The sequence below is a fragment of the Camelus ferus genome, chromosome 6 (genome assembly GCF_009834535.1).
Source record: "Camelus ferus isolate YT-003-E chromosome 6, BCGSAC_Cfer_1.0, whole genome shotgun sequence".
Taxonomy (NCBI): domain Eukaryota; kingdom Metazoa; phylum Chordata; class Mammalia; order Artiodactyla; family Camelidae; genus Camelus; species Camelus ferus.
The window spans coordinates 64,591,445-64,610,024 of record NC_045701.1 but is presented as its reverse complement, the minus strand read 5'-3'; the positions used below and the strand labels follow the sequence as shown (position 1 = coordinate 64,610,024).

The following is an 18,580-nucleotide window of genomic DNA, read 5'->3' as shown; positions in this document are numbered from 1 at the left end:
ACAGCTGAGTGGAGTGGGGGCCCATCCCCTTTCTCCCATGCCAGTCAGGCCCCAGAGCAGACTCTCTGCTCCCCAAGCTGACCAGACACAGCCTTTCCCCTGATCGGGGGGATTTAGAGTTCCAGCTGAGCGTAGTCACTCCTTGGTTTGGGAAGTTGCCAAAGCCACTTGCGTTCAGGGCTGGTCTTACTACAGGACAAGTAAAAGCAATTGTTCTGAGTCACATGGGAAGAACTGGGGAGGCTTTGAGTAACCAGAGGGCTCCCCAGTGGGTCTCTGGGGTATCTTTACTTCATGGGCACCTGGGGTTGGGGGGGTTTGGGGAAAAGGAGAATAGGGGAGAAAAAGGAATAGTGTTTGCCTGCCGCTTCCTGGCTTCTGTCTTAGGTTCTGGGCCATGGAGACGGGTGAGGGATGGGGGTAGATTTGGTTTTGATGTTCCACTGAGAGAAGAAGAGATTCAATCCTGCAAGCCCAGCTTACCCTACATAGTTACAGGGGAGGAGAGAGAATGATGCAGAGGGAATTTCCTGCCAGCAGCTGCTGGTTAAACCTCTTTGGGAGATGAACCCTACGTGCATGAAAACTGGATGTGCCCTTTGAGAGTGCAAGCACATTATAGAAATAACAGAATAGGCATTGTTGTTCTCTGACCTGAGCCTGAGCTTGGCCCCTTGCCCACGAGAGAGCCTGCAGTGCTTCCCGGGATGCCTGGGATGCTCTGTTCCTGCCCCATCCCTCCTCGTGTGACGTGTCTTCTGCATTGTCCAGACCCAAGGCACTCACCCCTTCTAGCCTCACCTCTTAGCTCCAGTGATGGCTCTTGGAAGTGGGAGAAAGGAGAGTGAGCACCCTCCTTTCTTCCCTGATCTTCAGAGACAGCCCTGGCCATTGTAAACCAATGTTTATGGTGCTTTGTGGGAGAGAGCCCTTCCATGATGGTGTCCTAAAAACTATAGAATACCAGGCATCACTATGTTTGGTTAATAACACCAGATGTTGCAATCACCCAAGAACTTAGCTGGACCCTTCTCTACCTTCCTTGTCCATCTATCTAACAGAAGTTTCATGGTCTCAAGGAATTCACCATGTGGAAGGGGAAACAACACATAATCATTTTAAGATGGGACAACATGTTTCAACAGGAGGATGTCCTGAGTCCTGTGGGAACATCAGTAATGGAATAACTGGAGACTATGGGAAGGTGGCGTCACAAAGGAATGAAGAGGAGACAGGGTCTCAAAGGCGGAGTGTGTGTGGTGGGCTGCAGAGGAGGGCAGGTAGAGAGGGCTTGAAACCCCATGGTGGTCTGTGTGTGCTCCTTCAAGTTTCCAGGGCATTTGGACATGCTGAAGGAGAAGCTGGATGGACAGACTTGGCTGTATGGTTACAAATAAGCGGTTTACCGAATGCATTAAGCAGATTACACTGAATGAAGGACATGTGCCTTAAGAATGAGACTGAAATGGGAAGCAGATGAAGGGATGCTATATGGCAAGAGGGCTGACTCTGGAGCCCCAGGACCAGGGTTTGAATCAAATGTGTGGATTTGGCCTAATTTCTTAATGTCCTGAGACTCAGTGTTTTCATCTTTAAAATGCAAGCAGAGTTGGGGTGGGGGCGGGGCAAGGCAGGGGAGGTTAGGATAATTCCCGCCCTCCCTACAGGAGTTTTGGGAGAATCATGAGAGATGATACACTTGAAAAAGCCTGAGTTCTACCCACATGTTAGTTGTATAAGGACTTCACACATTCCTCTGCTCTAAAGCCTCTGGTTCAGGTCACGCAGTCCGCAAGGGAGCCTCATTCCCTCTACAGCTGGGACCGGCTCTGAGTGGCCGTGGAGTGTCAGAGGGGTCTGGGGGCAGCTTGGAGGCAGAGGTGGGACCCCTGCTGTACCATCACCTGCATGTCCAGCCCCCACCAGTTCCCTGGGGAAGAGCCTGCAGACCGGGGAGCAGGAGGTGTCCAGCGCGAGGCGGGCCCCAGGAGGGAGTCTGTTCTGATGGCCGCACCTCGTGGGCCAGGGCAGCACCTCCGCCAGCAGCAGGCTCCCAGGGCTGCCGCAGCGACAGGCGACAGGTGCGCTGCGCTGCCAGGATGTGGGCTTTGGTTTCTGTTTCTGTTTTGTTTTTGACTTGTGCTATTTGTGTGGCCTGCTTAGGGCCCAGAGAAGGGGAAGTGCCCGTGGGTGGGACTGAACTCCCCAGGCACAGCGTCATGGTGGCGCTCGGGGCAGGAGGGTGCGTTGGACATGCTTCACTAAAGCTCTTTCCACCAGTGGTAGGTACGTGTCAGAGTGACCCCTGCCCACCATAAGGCAGGCTGGGAGAAGGGAGGGGGTAGACAGGTGGGGCAGGGTTGGAGGCCCCTGTTTGTGGAGGAGCTGCATGGAGACAGAGACCAGGAGAGCATAGTGCCCTCGGCACATCCTCTGTCCTTCCCTTCTCTCAGTGTGGAGGCCCCAGGGGGTGTACGCCCTCCCTGCTCACAAGCACATGTGCACACTGTGAATTTCACATCCCTGACCCCTGCCCTTTTACTTCTCTTGGCTCCCCTGATGCCTTGCAAGTTGTCAGCTTAGGAAGCAAAGGCCTGAGTCACCCCTGCTCAGAGAGCCTGGGAGGGAGGGCGGGGGGAGGAGGGTGGCCGTGGGCATCAGCACGGGGTGGTGCCTCTGTGGCCCACCTGCTTGGCCGTTCGCTGGGGGATGATGCTGACTCCCACCCACCGCCACATAGTGTTCTCGGCTTCTGAACAGCCAGTCCATCCTCTCGTAGGGCCAGGCTCGATCTGAGCTCTGTCCTAGGGCTCGTGCAGAAGGTGCCGTATCCAAAGGGTTTGCGGGGAAACTTCAGCACCTTCATATTAAAAGAACAAAAATGTTGAAATCTCTATTAAGTGGTCAAGTCTTAGGGATATATTAAAAATATATATGTGGCAAAGGATGTTGTAAATATATGCAGATACTATATATATATATATGCAGATTTATATCAGCATGTGGTCAGTTACCCATGTTAATAGGAAGGGCCTCAACAATAACAGTAAAATAATCGAATAAAGTTAAGTATCACAGTGTGGGATTGTGGGTAGAGGGTTTTAGCACACATCTTGTTGGTGTGCTTGTTTTTGTGGGTGCAGTTGTGCTTGGCTCCCCAAACGCTAAAACAAAGGTTGTACGTTGTCTGCCTTCTGTGAGGTTCTTGAGTGCCCTTGAGAACAGATGCGCCCACTGCAGGGTGAAGGTGAGAGTGTAATTTGAAGCTAAATGAGAATGGAGCTGGATTCTAAAATTATATCCCTGCTCAGATTTACAAGTGTGCACACACTCACTCGTGGCGCGGGGAGCCCCGAGTCCTAGCCCCCTTGCCTGGATCCATCCTTGGCTCTCATCGCGGGATTAACCAGACCGGGCAAACAGGATGGCAGAGAGGGGGCCCGGTGGCAAGCCCAGAGCCCGGAGCCGTGGTGTTTGCCACGAGGCTGCCTCTCTGGCTGGCTTGGTGGCCCGGAGCTGGGGGCAGCTTAAGCTAATGAACCCCTCCTCTTTAATTGCAGGGACAAATGGAAGCCACCCGCTCACTGGCCAAGGGTCAGCTGAGCCCTGGGGCTGATGCTTGCCCACACTGCTGAGAAGGGCACCGAGGCCCAGCCAGGCACCAGCACAAAGGCTAACCCGGGACACCCCTGGACGGCGATCCTGATGTCTGTTCTGAGCCGTGAACTCAAGGGTGTGATAAGTGAGTATGTTACTGGCTCCCCAGGGATCACCCGCTCTTCCTGCCTCAGCAGCACGGACACAGATCTGCAGGTGCCAGCTCTGAGCCTGCTTCCCATCCAAGGGCCTGTCACAGGGCTATGGTTCTGGAATGGGAGGGGGGGTTTCCAGCAGTTTCAGGCCATGTCACATGCTGGGCCATCTTACAGCCACATGGCCTCTAAAAACGGGGCCAGACCCAGACTGGCTGACCTGAGCGATGCGAGACACCCAGCACTTAGGAGACAGCATCTTCCCCAGTTCTCTCTCTTATCTGTAGGCTAATGGATGCTTTGGGCCCTGGGCTTTACCTCTGTGCACCTCACCTAGGATTCCATGAATGGTTCATGTGGCCTGGGGTAGAGCATCCAGGACACTGGCTGGTGAGGGATTTGTGGCGCCTTGGCTGCCATAAAAGTGGCTACCAGGGGGTCAAGACGAGCAAGTCCTCTGTTGCTTCCACCATGTTTCAGCCCCGCCTCCTCCTCATGCAGATGAGTAGGGCGAGGGGCCCCTGACTGTGGAGTCTCGCCTGTCCTCACATAGTCTTTCTTTCCATCCTCAGCCTCTGGCTTTTCTTTGATGATGCTTTAAAAATGACAATTGGCTGATTTCCCAAGCCCTAGAGGCTGTCCCGCCTGAAGGCTGTTTTGTCTGGATAGGACAGACAGTCCCACTGTGGGCTCAGGGACCAGCAGGCAGAGAGCTCCCTGGAAGGCAGGGCAGGAAGGACTGGTGCTTTTGCACTCGTGACTGGACAAGCTCCTCGGAGCTGTTGGACCGGTCCACGGGAGCCCAGGGCCTTTAGATTCCACGTGGGAGTTTGCAGAGAAGGAAAAGGGTAGCCAGGTATTTCTCAACTTTAGGTAGATCTTGACTCCACTGCTGGTTGAGAGTTTAAAACCCAGGGCTAGAATCTATTTTTCATTTTCTATCTATTTTTCAGCCTAGGCTTGTGAAATCAGTTTGTGATTGGAAAGTCTTTCAGGAAGTGTTTTGTTGAGCTGATTTGGAGGCGGGGTGGTGTGTGAGAGCCTGCACCATGGGAGTGGGGTGGGGAAGCGTGGAGAGATGGCCGTGGGGGCCACCGTGGGAACGCGGTGACTCAGACAGAGACCTATTCCTCGCATTACGCAGAATTCCCCAGAGCAGTCTACAGCCTTAAAACAGCTGTACCCTGTCATCCAGTGAACCCACTTGTGGAATTAAGAAATCTTTCATTAGGAAATAGTCCCAGCCAAGAAAAGGGTGGAATTCTCTTGTTATAGGCATAAAAAAGATGTTTCTTGTGGTGTCATTGTCACAATGGAAATGGGAAACAGTTGTTCTCCCTTTGTTGAACATCTAGGTTAAATAAATTATAGTTCTCCGCTTGGTGGCCTATTATACAGCCACTAGAATAAGGAGAACGTAGGCAATAAAAAAACTTAGAAAAATGTTTGTGATGCAATGAGTTAAAGTGTCAGGTTACAGAAAAAGTACATTGTGATAACTTGTAAAATAAACACACGAGAAAAGATTGCAAAGGAGAAATGATAATGGCTGCTAGTTTGCTGGAATTATGAATGCCTGTTCTTTCCATGATGCATGGATTTGTTTCTTTGAAAACTAAATTAAATCTGGATGAGTACACAACATACCAATAATAGTGACTTTCTTTAAGATGCGGGATGGTGGGGGACTTTGCTTTCTAAGTCATTCCTTTCTGTAATGTTTAAATTTCAACTGTGAGCACATGTCCCTTTTGTAATTGGGAGCAATAAAGACATTTTAACATGCTAGAATTAAAATTTTTTAAAGGCTTGATCTCCCAAGAACGAGGAGAAGAGAAAGGCTGAGCTGGTTAGCTGTTCATACCTGCTCTCATCTGTGTTTAAGGGCCTGCGCCTGTTGGGGCCCATTCATTCAATCCATTCATTCACAGGTATCAGTGGGTCTTATTGCCAGGCACTGTTCTAGGCTTTGGTTACCCAGCAGTGAACAAGGCAGAGCCCTGGCCTCATGGACCTTTCATTCTAATTGGGGGAGACAGACAATGAACAAGTAGCAACGTATCAGCAAGTGACAGTGCTGTGAATAAAACGGGATGATGTGAGTGATGGGGAGGCTATTCTGGATCAGAGATGAGAGAATTCTCTGAGGGGTGGCGGTTGAGCTGAGATCTGAATGACAGCAGGGAGGCAGCCATGTGAAGTCTGGGAAGGGTCTTGCAGGCAACACACAGGATGCCCAGCCTGCGGGCCCCACCCGCAGGCTGCCCTTTGCTGCCTAAGCCCTAGTGAGCCTCTGTGCCAGGCTGATTCCCTTCCCCGAGCCCACTTGCCCCCCTGCACCTGCCAGCTGGGATTTGCTTAGCATCTGAGGCCGTCTGAAATCCTCCCCCGCCTGCCGCCCTGTGTGGATCGGTTGCTTCTGACTCTGGCTGCTGTTGCTTCAGGCACCCGGCTTCTTTGGGCAGCCTGCATGCTGGTCACTGCTCTTGGCTGGCATTTCCGTGGCAGGGCTGGGGTCTCTGAGATTCCCAGTAGCATTGGGGCAGGCTGGCAGTCAGGGAGGCTCTGAGTAATGTGTGTCCGAGTGAGCAGTCTTTGAATGGCACATGCCTTAAGACCCAAAGGAGAGGCTGCTGCTATGGTCCTGTGAGGGTCAGCTATGACCCTGGATGACCTTCATGTAGGTCCTGCTAGAACTTGGCTTCAGAACAGAACTGGGCCTCTCAGAACAGGCTGAGAGCCCTCAGTAGCTCTGACACCAGTTCTGGGCTTCATTGATGATCTACCCAGAAGCTCATGTCCTTCTTGCATCCGGTTGTCTCTCCATCTACCATCTCAGCTTCCAGAAGCAGAAACTCAGAAAATAGCAATGCCCTCCGAGGAACCTGTAGTCAGGCTCAAGGGCAGTGCAGCGTGCGGATTGGGAGTGAAGGCTCGGAAGCTGGGTTTGCATCCCAGCTCTGCCTTGTACAGCTGTAAGAACTCTGGCTAATTTTCTAGCCTTTCTGTGCCTCAGTTTCCCCATCTGTGAAACGGGCTTAGAGATTATCTGAGTTAATACATGGGAAGTGCTGAGAAGAGTACCTGATTACTGTGACTTGGGAAGAGGCGGGAGGACCATCCCAGGGGGCTTTCCTGGGGGATGCCCTTAGCGAGAGAGGATGGAACTCTAAGGCATCTGGGCCAGCCAGTGACCACAGGTATTTTCCCCCACTTGCTTCCCTTCTGGCCCTGAAGCAAGCCCATGTTTTCCTCCACGCTCAGCCTGATGACTGCAGGGCAGGCTGAGGCATCTGCACCCAGATAGGCAACTGCCCACCTCTCATTAATTCCACTCCCTTACCAGGAGTCCAGACTCAGGGTCACTCAAGCTGTGCCCCCAATGCCTTGCCCTCAGGGACCCCTACATGGCTTGTGCCTCTCCCCAGAGTCGTGGCATTAATGAACTGTAGTGGTTTTGTTGCCTGGGGATGGGAAGTGAAATCTGGGAAGTGAATGAGGTAAAAAAGGAAGGTGGTATGGAAGGGGAAATCCCCATTTTCTAGCAAGATGCTCCTCTGGACAAAAGTTCCCAGAGTCATTATCACCTTAGCTTCCTGAAACAAGATGGGAGTTTGGGGCAAAACCAAGAACAATCATCCCATCTGGTTTTGTCTCCAGCCTATCTCTGACTTTCATGGTGTTCTCTTTGCCCCTCTCAGTTGCTCGCTCTGCTCTCTGCCACCTGGAGGAATAGTTCAGCAGAGTCTGAGAGTGGCAGGGGAGATACTTGTACGGAGCAGGGTTCTGAAAGTCAGCCCTCCTCCCTCACAATCACCTGTCTCCTTGGAGGGGCCGCGCCCTGCCCTGACGAGTCACCTTGAGTTCCGGGCCTTTCCTGGAACTCTGTGTGCCCTGGCTCTCTCATCACACATGAGGGCTCTTGTACTTAAGTGTTGTTCCCCCAAATCCCACTTATGAAACCGTCCACCCTCTCCAAGCTCTTTTCTCTGCTTTCAGTCTTGCCCGTGCTCTCCTTTCTAACCTACCCTGAGTTTTCTTTCCTGGGCTGTCCTGTCTTTGTGTCATGGTCCTCAGGATGGTTGTTTGTGTCACCAGGAGAAAGAAGCCAACGTCCCCGAGCTGCTGGTTCCTCCTGATGCAGATTTTCCTGGGGCTCTGATCCCAGGGCTGAACAAGGAGGTACTGGAAGAGTCCAGGGCAAATAACTCAGGTTGGGGGAGGCCAGGGCAGGAATAGGAGGCTGTTTGGCCCAGCAGAGGGTGGGTGAGCCTGTCCTAGCTCAAAGTTTAAGCACGGCTCTGGTGGTTATGAGAAATGGGTTTGGGGACTGGAGTTCTGAAAATCCACCCAGGCCAAGGCCTGGGTCTAATTTTAGCATCTGTCCCATCACAGTATGAGCTGCCATCCCAGCTGATGACACTCTCATATCCCCGTCCTTGTCTTCACCCTTATCTCCTGGCCTCAGCCAGCTTTCCCCATTCATCTTTCGTGGACCAGACCTGGGACGACTCCTCCATCGTGAGCTGACCTTGCCTAGGTATGCTACCCCTCCGCCTACCTGTGTCCTTCCAGGCACGGCGGATTCCAAAAACAGAACCCAGGCCTCGGGCTCGCCCTGTTCTCTCTCCCCCATCCTCTCTTCTGTTCGGCAGCTTGCTCTCTCTCTCTCCCTTTGACAGCTACTCCTTTAATCTTGTTTCTGCTCGTAAGGCTTGGGGGTCCAGCTCTTCCAAGTCACCTGCCCTGGGGCAGGGGATGACTGGAGCCTCAGACTTCTAACTAACTGGGAAAATATTCTTGGCCACCCCGAAAGATGAGGTCAAGAGGCAAGGAGAGGAGGGTTTTAAAACCAGCATCAAGGTGGGGGCTGACCTGAGTCATAACTGCACAGGTCACGTCGGGCTGTTGCGGGAGAGCACGTCCGAAGAAGCCCCTTCCTGCGGATGCTGTGGGACAGAGGAGCCCAGGATACGAGTGCCGGTCAGGTGGACAGACTGAGTTCAGAGGGACCTGAGTCGGGCAGGAGGCAGAGTGGTCTCCAGGCCACTGCCGTCCACCGGCCTCGGACCGTGGACCCCTCCTCGGTCCTCAGTAAATTTCCCTGGAGCCCAGCTCTGTCCTCTCCTCCCTCCCGGCAGGAAGGGTGCAGAGCTTAGCAACCTGTTGGGGCGGGTGAGGGTTCTCAGGGTAAAATGAGGGTGTGAGAAGCTTTGCCAGCAACGCCGGCCCATTTACTTACCCTTCTTTTGAAGCCTGGCCCTCCCAGGGCTGGTTCCGAGAACACTTGCTTTTCCTCCAACCTTCTCAGCTGCACGGGAGCCAGAAGCTTGAGTTGACTCTCCTCAGCTGAATTTTTGATCTCCCATGGGAGGAATGTGTGATGATTGTTTTGCTGGGCTGCTGAAGACCCACTGGGTGTGGAAGGCTGCCCAGTGCTGGCAAGGGGAGTGGGGGAAATGACCCCACCGCAGCGGGGAAGGAGAAGCCGACCAGGAAGCTCTGTGCCGGAAATGAAAGCCATCCTTTTATGAGCATTTGCTGTATCCGTAGTTGTGTTGATCTGTTAGCTCATTCATCCTCACTGTAACCCTCAGAGGTGCTTACTTATTATCCTCACTTTATTATAAGGAGACTGAGGCACAGAAGATCAGGTAACGTGCCCGAGACCCCACAGGTCGGGGATATTATCATCCAGGACACAGACCCGGGCAGTTAGGATCTGGAGCTCCTGTGCTTGACCTCTGCGTGCCGTTCACACCTGTGGGTCATGGTTTGCTGTTGGGGACGGCCCAGGAGGGAAGAATCTGCAATGCTTTTACATGATTTCAGGTTTCCTTAGGTTCATTTGTCTGACAAATTTATTGAGCATCTCCTATATACAAGGCACAAAGATGATTATTATATAGTCATTCAACAAAAAGTTTTAAGACAAAATTAATTTTTCTAAGTTCACATTCTTGTAAGAAAAAAATCTTATAGTTTACAGAAAAGTATAAAGGAAATAAAACCACTTACGATGTCACCCTCCAGAGATGACTGTAGCTAAATTTTTTGGGTATTTACATGTATGTATGCTTTTGCAAAATCAGAATCATATTAAGTATTCCATTTTGCATCCTGCTTTTTTCTCTGAATATTGTATTAAACAAACATTCATCCAGTGACTACTAGTGCTGGCCCTCAGACAAATCGCGGCAAAGCTGAGTGCTAACTGTCATCACAGAACCGAACTGGGTGCAGAGGTGACAGCCGAACTGGGTGCAGAGGTGGACAGAGCAGTGGACTGCAGCTGTGGAGTTGAAGGTGTTTAGGAAAGTCTTCACAGAGGAGGAGCTGGGTCTTGAAGGAGGATTGTGGCTTCTCGGGCCACAGGTTGGGGGGGGTGGAGGTGGCAGTAGCTATTGGGAAGGGCACCCCAGGTAGCAGAAACAGCAACATAGAGACCTGGAGGACAGGCTCCCAACCAGAGGTGGGTCACGAAGGGCTTTGCCAGTCATGCCTGGGGGTGGAGCATTCATTCGTAGATGTTATTAAAGACCTTCTAGGGGGCTTTAAGTCGGGAGACACATCGGATTTGCATTTTAGAAAGGCTGCTGTTTCTACACACTCTTTCACTGTAAAGAGCAAGACAAGGCCAGGAAACCAGCTGGGAGACTGCTGGAGTCATCCAGGTGAGACATGATGAGACTTGAACTAGGGCAGCAACAAGAAAGAGGAATGAAGGTTGGAGATGGATTTCAGAGATACTTAAGAGGCAGAAAGGACAGGAGGCAGTGGCTGATTTGGTGGTTTTGCCATGTGACTTGGTTGGGCCAATAAGATGTTAGTAAGCATGACTTAACCACTTAACCACTCTTGAAAAGCACTGGTACAGTTGGGTTGCTTGCTCTTGGGCCTCTGCCCTTGCCACGAGAAGAAGGTTCCGGGGACTACACTGCCGGGCCCAGGAGAAGGAGAAGAGGCAAGTGGAGCAGAGCCACCCCAGCCAAGCACAGTACAGAGCACCCGGATGACTCACAGTCTCATGATTGAGGCCAGACAAGACCTGCTAACCCACAGGCATGTGAGTTGTAATAGTAACTGAGAGTTGATTTAAGACACTGAGTTTGGGGATGATTTGTTATGTAGCAATTGCTGAGTGATAAAGAATGTCTTCATTCTTGAACTGAATGCTCACTGTGTGTGAGGCACTCTTCTAGGCACCTGAGGATGCAGTACTGAATCAAAGTCCTTACTTTCCAGGAGTTCATGTTAAAGTGGGGATGGCAGAGGAAGCGAGAGTGACACCAGGGCCTCTGTCTGCTAGCTGGGTACAGACAGATGGTGGTACCATTAATCAGGATAGGGTCACAGGAAGAAAACAGATGTTGGGGAAAAGATACTGAGTTTGGTTTAGGAAAGGGGACATTTAGGTGGAAGTGTTCAGGAAGGGGTGGGATAATAGGTAGAGGACACAGGAAAGACGTTGTTGGGGACTGAAAGTTATCAACAGAGTGCAACAGAAAGTCATCTGTACCAAAGAGAGACAGAGTATGTGCTGTGGATACTCAGAGGAAGAAGAAAGGATTTATGGCTGGGAGGAGGGAAAAGACTTGTTCTGAACATAAACTCTAAGCTGTGTTTGTACTTGTGGAAGCAAGAGGAGCAAGGCACATAAGATAGATAGACAGGTTGCAGGAGGCACAGAGGTAAGACAGGGAAGGCTGGGCTGTGAGAATAAGCCTGCAAAAGTGGACTGGCGTGAGATCATGGAGAGTCTTGAATGCCAGGCCAAGGACACTAGCGTTTCATTAGGAAATGGGGAGCCCTTGAATGTTTTTGAGCAGGGGAATGACGTTAGGCACACGTGTCTAGGAGATGGCTGTAGTATGTGGTGGGAAGAGTTTTGAAGTAGAAGTCAAGAGATACGGATTCTAGTCTCAGCTTTTCCATTCACTGTCCCTGGGATATGGGGCAAATGATTTCTCTCTGAGCCCCAACTGCCTCTCTTGAAAAATGGGAGTCAAATTCCCTGTCCTTCACATAGTCTTAATTTTGTAAGAACCAGTAACAAAATGTGAATGAAAGTGCTTGGAAGACCACAAAGCAATGCATGAGGGAAGGTATTACTGTGACTAGGTCTGCTTTAGTTGAAAGATGAAGCTGGGATTCCCAGACAGGTGGACAGACTACGGATGTCATCCTGTTAACCTCTGTTCTCTCTGCCACTGGGGAGAGAGGGTTGACAGAGGTGTCGGCCTGGGGTCCACTGGCAGCTGGCAGAGCAAGGGTTCCTGTTCTCATGCTCTGCCTTCCTGTTCTTGATGTAACCCTGAACTCTCCCACCACCCTCCACATAAATATGTCCTATAGAGAAAGCCTGCTTAAGGGAAGCCTATGCCAAGGCTGCAGAACAGAGGACGGGGAGACAGTCTTGGCCCTCAAGGAGTACACAGGCTGGTTGGATCAAGAGGACAGGTGCCTCAAAATAGTAAATAGGATGGCATTGGATAAAGGGCCAAGTAAGTGGTCCACACAGTTGCTGGAGGAGGGCCAGGCCAGTCTTCGGGGAAGCGGGACGGGGTTTAAAAGAGAGGAAGGGAAGGGAATGAGAAGTAGAGGGGAGAACTCTCTCTTCTTGTCAGCCCACTGGTTTCCTCTCAGCATGGAAACTAAACACCAAAACCCCACTTAATGGAGCAGTTGAAGACAAATGTGACCACAGCAAGCAACCACTTCACACCCATTAGGATGGCCATCATCAAAAAACCAGAAAATAACAAATGCTGGCAAGGATGTGGAGAAATTGGAACCCTTGTGCATTGCTGATGGGAATGTAAAATGGTACAGCTGCTGTGGAAAACAACAAGGCCATTCCTCAGAAAATAAAAATAGCATTTTTTTTTTTACCCAGCAACTCTACTTCTGGGTGTGTACCCAAAAGAAGTGAAAGCAGAGACTCGAACAGGTATTTGTCCACCCAGGTTCAGAGCAGCATTATTCATGATAACCAAAAGGTGGAAGCATCCCATTCATGAATTGATAAAATGTGACATACCTAGACAGACAGACCGCAATGGAATATTATTCAACCATAAAAAGGGGAGGAAATTCTGACACATGCTACAACATGGATGAACCTTGGAGACATTATGCTCAGTGAAATAAGTCAGTCACAAAAGGACAAATACTGTGTGATTCCACTTAAATGAGATACCTACTGTAGTCAAATTCTTAGAGACAGAAAGTAGAATAGTGGTTGCCTTGGGCTGGGGAGGGGATGGGGAGTTAGTGTTAAAGGAGATCGGGATGATGATAACATTCTGGAGATGGATGGTGGTGAGGGTTGCACCACAATGAAAATGCACTTAATACCACTTGCGTGTACAATTTTAAATGGTTAAAGTTGTAACTTTTATGTTCTGTATATGTTCACGTACACACACACACATAGAAGACAAATGAGCTAGGATGCTTATGAGTGATGTGGACCTGTTTGAGAAGTAGGGGAACACACAGGGGCCTCAGTGGATGGGCCTGGTGAAACATCAGCTAGTAGCCTGGAAATGGCGGTGATTGGTGGGCCAGGACAACCAACTCTTCCACGGACCACAAACTATTCTGAAAAGTTATTATCGGGAGTGTAGTAGATATGTTCCTTCCAAGTAGTATTTGAGTAGAGTTGCTCAGAGGAAGCCAGTAGGGCTGTTTGTTTCCTTCGTTTCTCATGCCTACCTGGTTCAGGTAAGGAATAAAGTAAGGAACATGGACTAGGGTCAGGAGTATGATCGGTAACCAAAGAGAAATGTAGTCAGGTTTGAAATCCCCTCCAGCCTGGCCACTTCAGAGACTTGGGCCAGGCGGTAGGAGGCAGCAGGAGGGCTCCCCTCTATCCCTTACTCCCTCACGCGTCTCCTTTGTGTCCCCAGCAGTCGGCCCTATTTGGAGCCATGTCTTCGGCCGAGCCCCTGACAGCGCTGTCCCGCTGGTACCTGTACGCCATCCATGGCTACTTCTGCGAGGTGATGTTCACGGCGGCCTGGGAGTTCGTGGTGAACTTTAACTGGAAGTTCCCGGGGGTCACGAGCGTGTGGGCGCTCTTCATCTACGGCACGTCCATCCTCATCGTGGAGCGCATGTACCTGCGCCTGCGCGGCCGCTGCCCACTGCTGGTGCGCTGCCTCATCTACACGCTCTGGACCTACCTGTGGGAGTTCACCACCGGCTTCATCCTGCGCCAGTTCAACGCCTGCCCCTGGGATTACTCCCAGTTCGACTTTGACTTCATGGGCCTCATCACCCTGGAGTACGCCGTGCCCTGGTTCTGCGGGGCCCTCATTGTGGAGCAATTCATCATCCGCAACACTCTCCGCCTCCGCTTCGACAAGGACGCCGAGCCCGGGGAGCCCAGCGGCCCCCTGGCCCTGGCCAATGGCCACGTCAAGACTGATTGAGTCGGGGGCTGGTGGGCGGGGCCTTGGGGGCTCTCATGGACCCTGTGGACAAGGGTACCAAGCTGGCGGGGCTGCCCTCTCTGTGCAGCACAAACCCTGCCCAGTAGGGCACACACACGACCCCCATACCCTCCACTATGGGTGGGGGTTGGGGGCGTGCCCAGGTGTTGGGGGTGGGGTGTGGGGGCGGCAGAGGAACTTCTGGAAGGGTCTGTGGATCTCAGCCCAGCTCAGCGGCTAGAGGCGGGAGGCCAGCGGCTATGCACCGACTGGACTATGTGGGTGACCTCGGAAGCACCTGTCCTGGTTAAGGCACTCAGAGAATGGGGCAGAAGGCGGGAAGCAAGGCCTGAGGAGGCTTTGGGCTGCTGCAGCGGCCTCCTGCCTCCCTCTCACCTGGTTTAGTTGGGCTTGGCTGGTTCCATTAGGCAATATTCAGGTGCTTGCTTGCAACCAATACCTCCCCTCGGGGGCCTGCTGAGCTGCAGCCTAAGGAGAGACAGGGCAGCCTGGAGGCTGCTTGGCAGAAGTGCTGGTCTTCAAGGCCTGGGAGGCCTTCCCTTGGCTCCTCTCCCCTCCCCCAGGACCCCACACTGCTCCCTTGGCCTTCTGGGGCGCTCCCCGCTGGTGCTGGATTCCCACCAACCTTGGGCTTTTGGAGGTTTCAATCCCTGTGTGTTCGGTGGTGTTTCCCCCCTTTTCTCTCTTATTTTCAAAGCCTTTACCACTAGCAGCCCCTCTATCCTTGTCAACCACCCCACCTGCTCCCACTCCTAACTCCCTAGCCAACACAGCAGCTGCCAGAGATAGAACCCTGAGCAGTCACCTCCCTCCCTCTTGCAGCCTTCCCACCACGATTTCCAGTGGCCTGATGCCTGGGAAGTTCCCCATTAGGCCTCCCCACACCCCTGGCCAGGTAGGCTGTGGCAGTGTCTCTGGTGCTCTTCAACATGCCACCTCCCTGCGGTGGCCCGGCTAGAAACGAGTGAGACCCCCAACACACGGGCAGGCCAGGATGGGCCCCACAGAACCGCAGTGGGGACCTAGAGACAAATCAGTTCGGAGTGGGGGTGGGGGCGGTAAAGGCACCCAACTGGTTTATTTTCAAACCAATCAGGGGCTAGATAGCTTTCTAGGGAATGGAGGAGCAGGTATCCAGTGTTGGAGAGCCATGGAGGACGAGTGATGGAGAAAAAGAGGAGGGTCTTTGAAGCCTCCTTAGTGGGAAGGGGTCAGTTCTGGATCTGCCATAGCCCCAGCCCTGTAGCAAAAGCCCCTCGGGGCTACCCCCTCCCCACCCCTCCCAGAAAGGCTGACCCTTTGAGCTTGCTCCTTAAACAATATTAATCCTGCCATGCCCATGGGCACTGTCATCTCAGTTGCCCGCCTTCCCCCGTGACAGGTCCATTGCTGGCAGTGGACAGGTGAAATCCTAATTGCAGCCCACTTCCGGCTTTGTCCCCACCCCCGAGGGGAGGGGTCCATCAGAACGCAGCCTATCGCCTGGTACATGGTCTCTTCCTGACCACCTTACGACTCATAGGTAGAAATTAGCCTTTCCCTTTTTATAGAACATTAAAAGTGATAATACCACCCGTGGAGAGATTCTCCTCTTCTTGCTGTGCTGCTCCACCTAGACTGTGCAGACAGCACCAGCCAGGGTACAGGCTAGGGCCAGGGGTCAGGGTAGTGGTTGCTGGGGGTGGGTGGAGTGGGGTCCCAGTTTGGGAGAAAGGCTAGGAGACTGTGCCTTTGGCAGGTTTGCTTTCTGCGGTTGACCTTGTCCAGTACAAGATGAAGGGCGATTTCCAGCCTCAATGTCCTGGGCAGGCTTCTCAGGTCCAGGCACGAACTACATTTTGTAGGGGTTAACCCTACCTTGATTTTCCCCATGGCCTCAATTCCAAGGCTTTGGGACTTCCAGATGCAGGCTTCCAGTGGGGATCAATTACTTTCCTTCTACAGGTGGAGGGCATTCCAGAGGAAGAATATTGTCTGGTTCCCTGTTCCCTCTGGGTAATTGTTTTCTTGGTTTTTTCCCCCTGCTCCATGGTGTCTCTGTCTCCTGGACCCCAACTCCCCTCCAAGCCCCCCTGTGGGCCCTTGGACGACACCACTCACCTGTGCTCTCCTCTCCACAACAGAATCTGGTGGTCCGCTTGTTGATGTCTCCCAGCCGGAGGCCTCCACAATTCTCTGCCAGAGCAAGCCCTTGGATGGCCCGCTGGGTTTGGCTGTTCAGATGTTGCCCTGTCCGTGCTCCCTGGCACCATCTCTCTGGGCCATATAAATGCCCAAGTACAGGAGGTCCTCAAGTAAATCTGCCAGCCTGGCAACATGCAGAGCAGTGTGCTTTTGCTTCATCCAGGTGCCCCATGGCTCCTGTAGTCCCTCGTAGGGCACAGAGCCCCCAGCAAAGGGAGGGGATGACCTGGAGCTTGTCCACAGGATCTGCAGGCTCAGAGCTCACCAGACGTCGCCCAGATTGCAACTCTTGCTTTTTGGGTTTCTTCAGGGCCTCAATCCCTTAGTGCCCAGGGACTCAAAATTAGGAGGAATCTCAGCCCTGCAAAGCAGGAGATAATCTGCTCACTGTTCATGAACGTCTGGTGTCCTGGGCCTCCCTCCACTGGACATGACAGTGTCTCTGAGTCACAGGTCACCACGTGCTGCCCTGCATGATTGAATCGCTTCTGATGTCTGCTAGGCATCCTGTCCCTTATACCCTGTCCCCTCTGATGCCAGTGAGTCACAATGGCCTATGCTTTTTCACAGCAATAATACCTAGGGAGTGTCCATGAAGTCCTTTTGTCCTGGTCCCTCGCTTTCTGCATGGGTCTCCTGGGGAGGCAGCCACTGAGTGGATCAGTTTGTGAGAACCTGTTTTTATGAAGCTCTGGGCTAAGCAGATGTCATCACAGGGGATGCAGAAAGGTGGGAGGCCCAGCCCTGGAGGAGCTATGGGTAAGGCAGGGAGAGTTACCTTCCACCGTGAGGCCACCCCGGGCCTGGAGAAGCTGCAGGTCCCTGCTCTGCAGAAGAGCCTTTGAGTTGGGTGGGCCTGTCTCCCAGCTACGGCAGCTCTTCAGAAGGACACACGACTGGTTTGTGCGCCCATTGCCTGCTCCGTCTCCATTGGTCTCTTTGTCTCTTTCTTTTCACATTCGTGCACATAAAATATACTGGTGTTTGTGTTCCAGGACTGGCTCTGACCCATCTGTTTCTTCTATTTTGGAGCCCTCTTCCTGGGGCTGCTGGAGGCCAGGCCCTTCAAACTCTGGCGTTACGTTGCTCCCTGCTGCTGGATGGGGCCACGCTGCGGGGAGGCACTCTCTACCAGTCCCTTCCATGATCTCCGCTCTGACCCTCTCTGGTAACCTGAATTCTCCACCCAACTCCCCACTCCCCATCAGTAGCATAATCTGGTCCATTCCTGATTTGGGGCCCAGGTGTGGAGGCCAGGACAGTATCCAGGTTGGCTATAGGTTAGCTGCACCTGCCCGTGAGATAGGCTCCTGTCAGACATGCTGGCCATGACCTGTGATGTCTCATGGGGCGGGAGGGCCCATGAGAGGAGGCTGATGGTACCCCAAAAAGCTGGAAGGCCAGAACCCCTTACTTCTATTACCTTGAAAGTCACGCTTTTGAGAAACAGAGTTCTGCCTCCCCTTGGCAGTCCTGCTTTCTGGAGAAGTGCATTTGGAGGGAGTCATCCTTCCCTGCTCTGTGCACCTCTGCTGTATCAAGCATCCCTTGTCCTCTTCTCCCCCACCATGCTCCTGTCTACTCTTCTACTTCTGGGAAGAGTATGGAGGGTTCAGAATTTGCTCAGCCAGTATAACCAAACCAAAATAGCCTGCCCCCACCACCCCCAGGCATAACCAGGCTATATAACACCTGTTGGTTTTCTGGATGGAGTAGGCAGTGTGCTTTGAGTCCCTGAAAAGGCCCTCTGCCTCCCCTACTCACTTGATGGTATTCATTTCTTTGAAAGCTTCTCCCCTTATAAAAGTGGGCAAGCATAAAGCCCCAGCAGTCATTTACATGTTAGTATAAACAAATTTATAAGGGCTAGTCCATTAGAGCAGATTTTTATAAAAAGAAAGAGGCAAGCATAATGAAACAGGGTCTATCAGATGGATCATCAGAGAAGAGGCAAGATCTAGGATCCAGAACAAGAAGTCTGAGGGGATACGGGACCCTTCCTCACTGGCCGTACTCTACCCAGTGGATACTTTTCTGATGCTTTCCTTCCTCACCTGCTCTGCCCCACCCTCACCCAGTTCAAAGAGATCTTCTGACTCATCATACCACAGGTTAGAAGAGCCAGTCTTAATACTTTTAACAACAGCTGTGGTTCCTACCACTGCTAGCACCTCCATTGCTGGCACT

The 18,580-nt window shown here is 52.2% G+C and overlaps 1 protein-coding gene across 7 annotated transcripts in view; it reads left to right on the top strand.

Moving 5' to 3' along the window:
• The window catches only part of TMEM229B (transmembrane protein 229B), a 38,756-nt gene extending 21,369 nt beyond the window's left edge, over positions 1 to 17,387 (top strand). The window contains exons 2-4 of one of the 7 annotated variants that reach the window (XR_004320779.1): positions 3,561 to 3,742; positions 7,851 to 7,934; positions 8,148 to 8,378. Coding sequence is in view for 6 of the 7 variants with exons in the window: in XM_014560680.2 (XP_014416166.1) it covers positions 10,765 to 10,818; positions 13,664 to 14,188 (579 nt within the window). In the remaining variant the exon portion in view is untranslated. Of the gene's footprint in view, positions 1 to 3,560; positions 3,743 to 7,850; positions 7,935 to 8,147; positions 8,379 to 10,052; positions 10,819 to 13,663 lie in introns of those variants that run through there. The other 6 variants (XM_032482228.1, XM_032482229.1, XM_014560685.2 and 3 more) reach the window with 6 other exon arrangements.
• Positions 17,388 to 18,580: the final 1,193 nt, after the last annotated feature.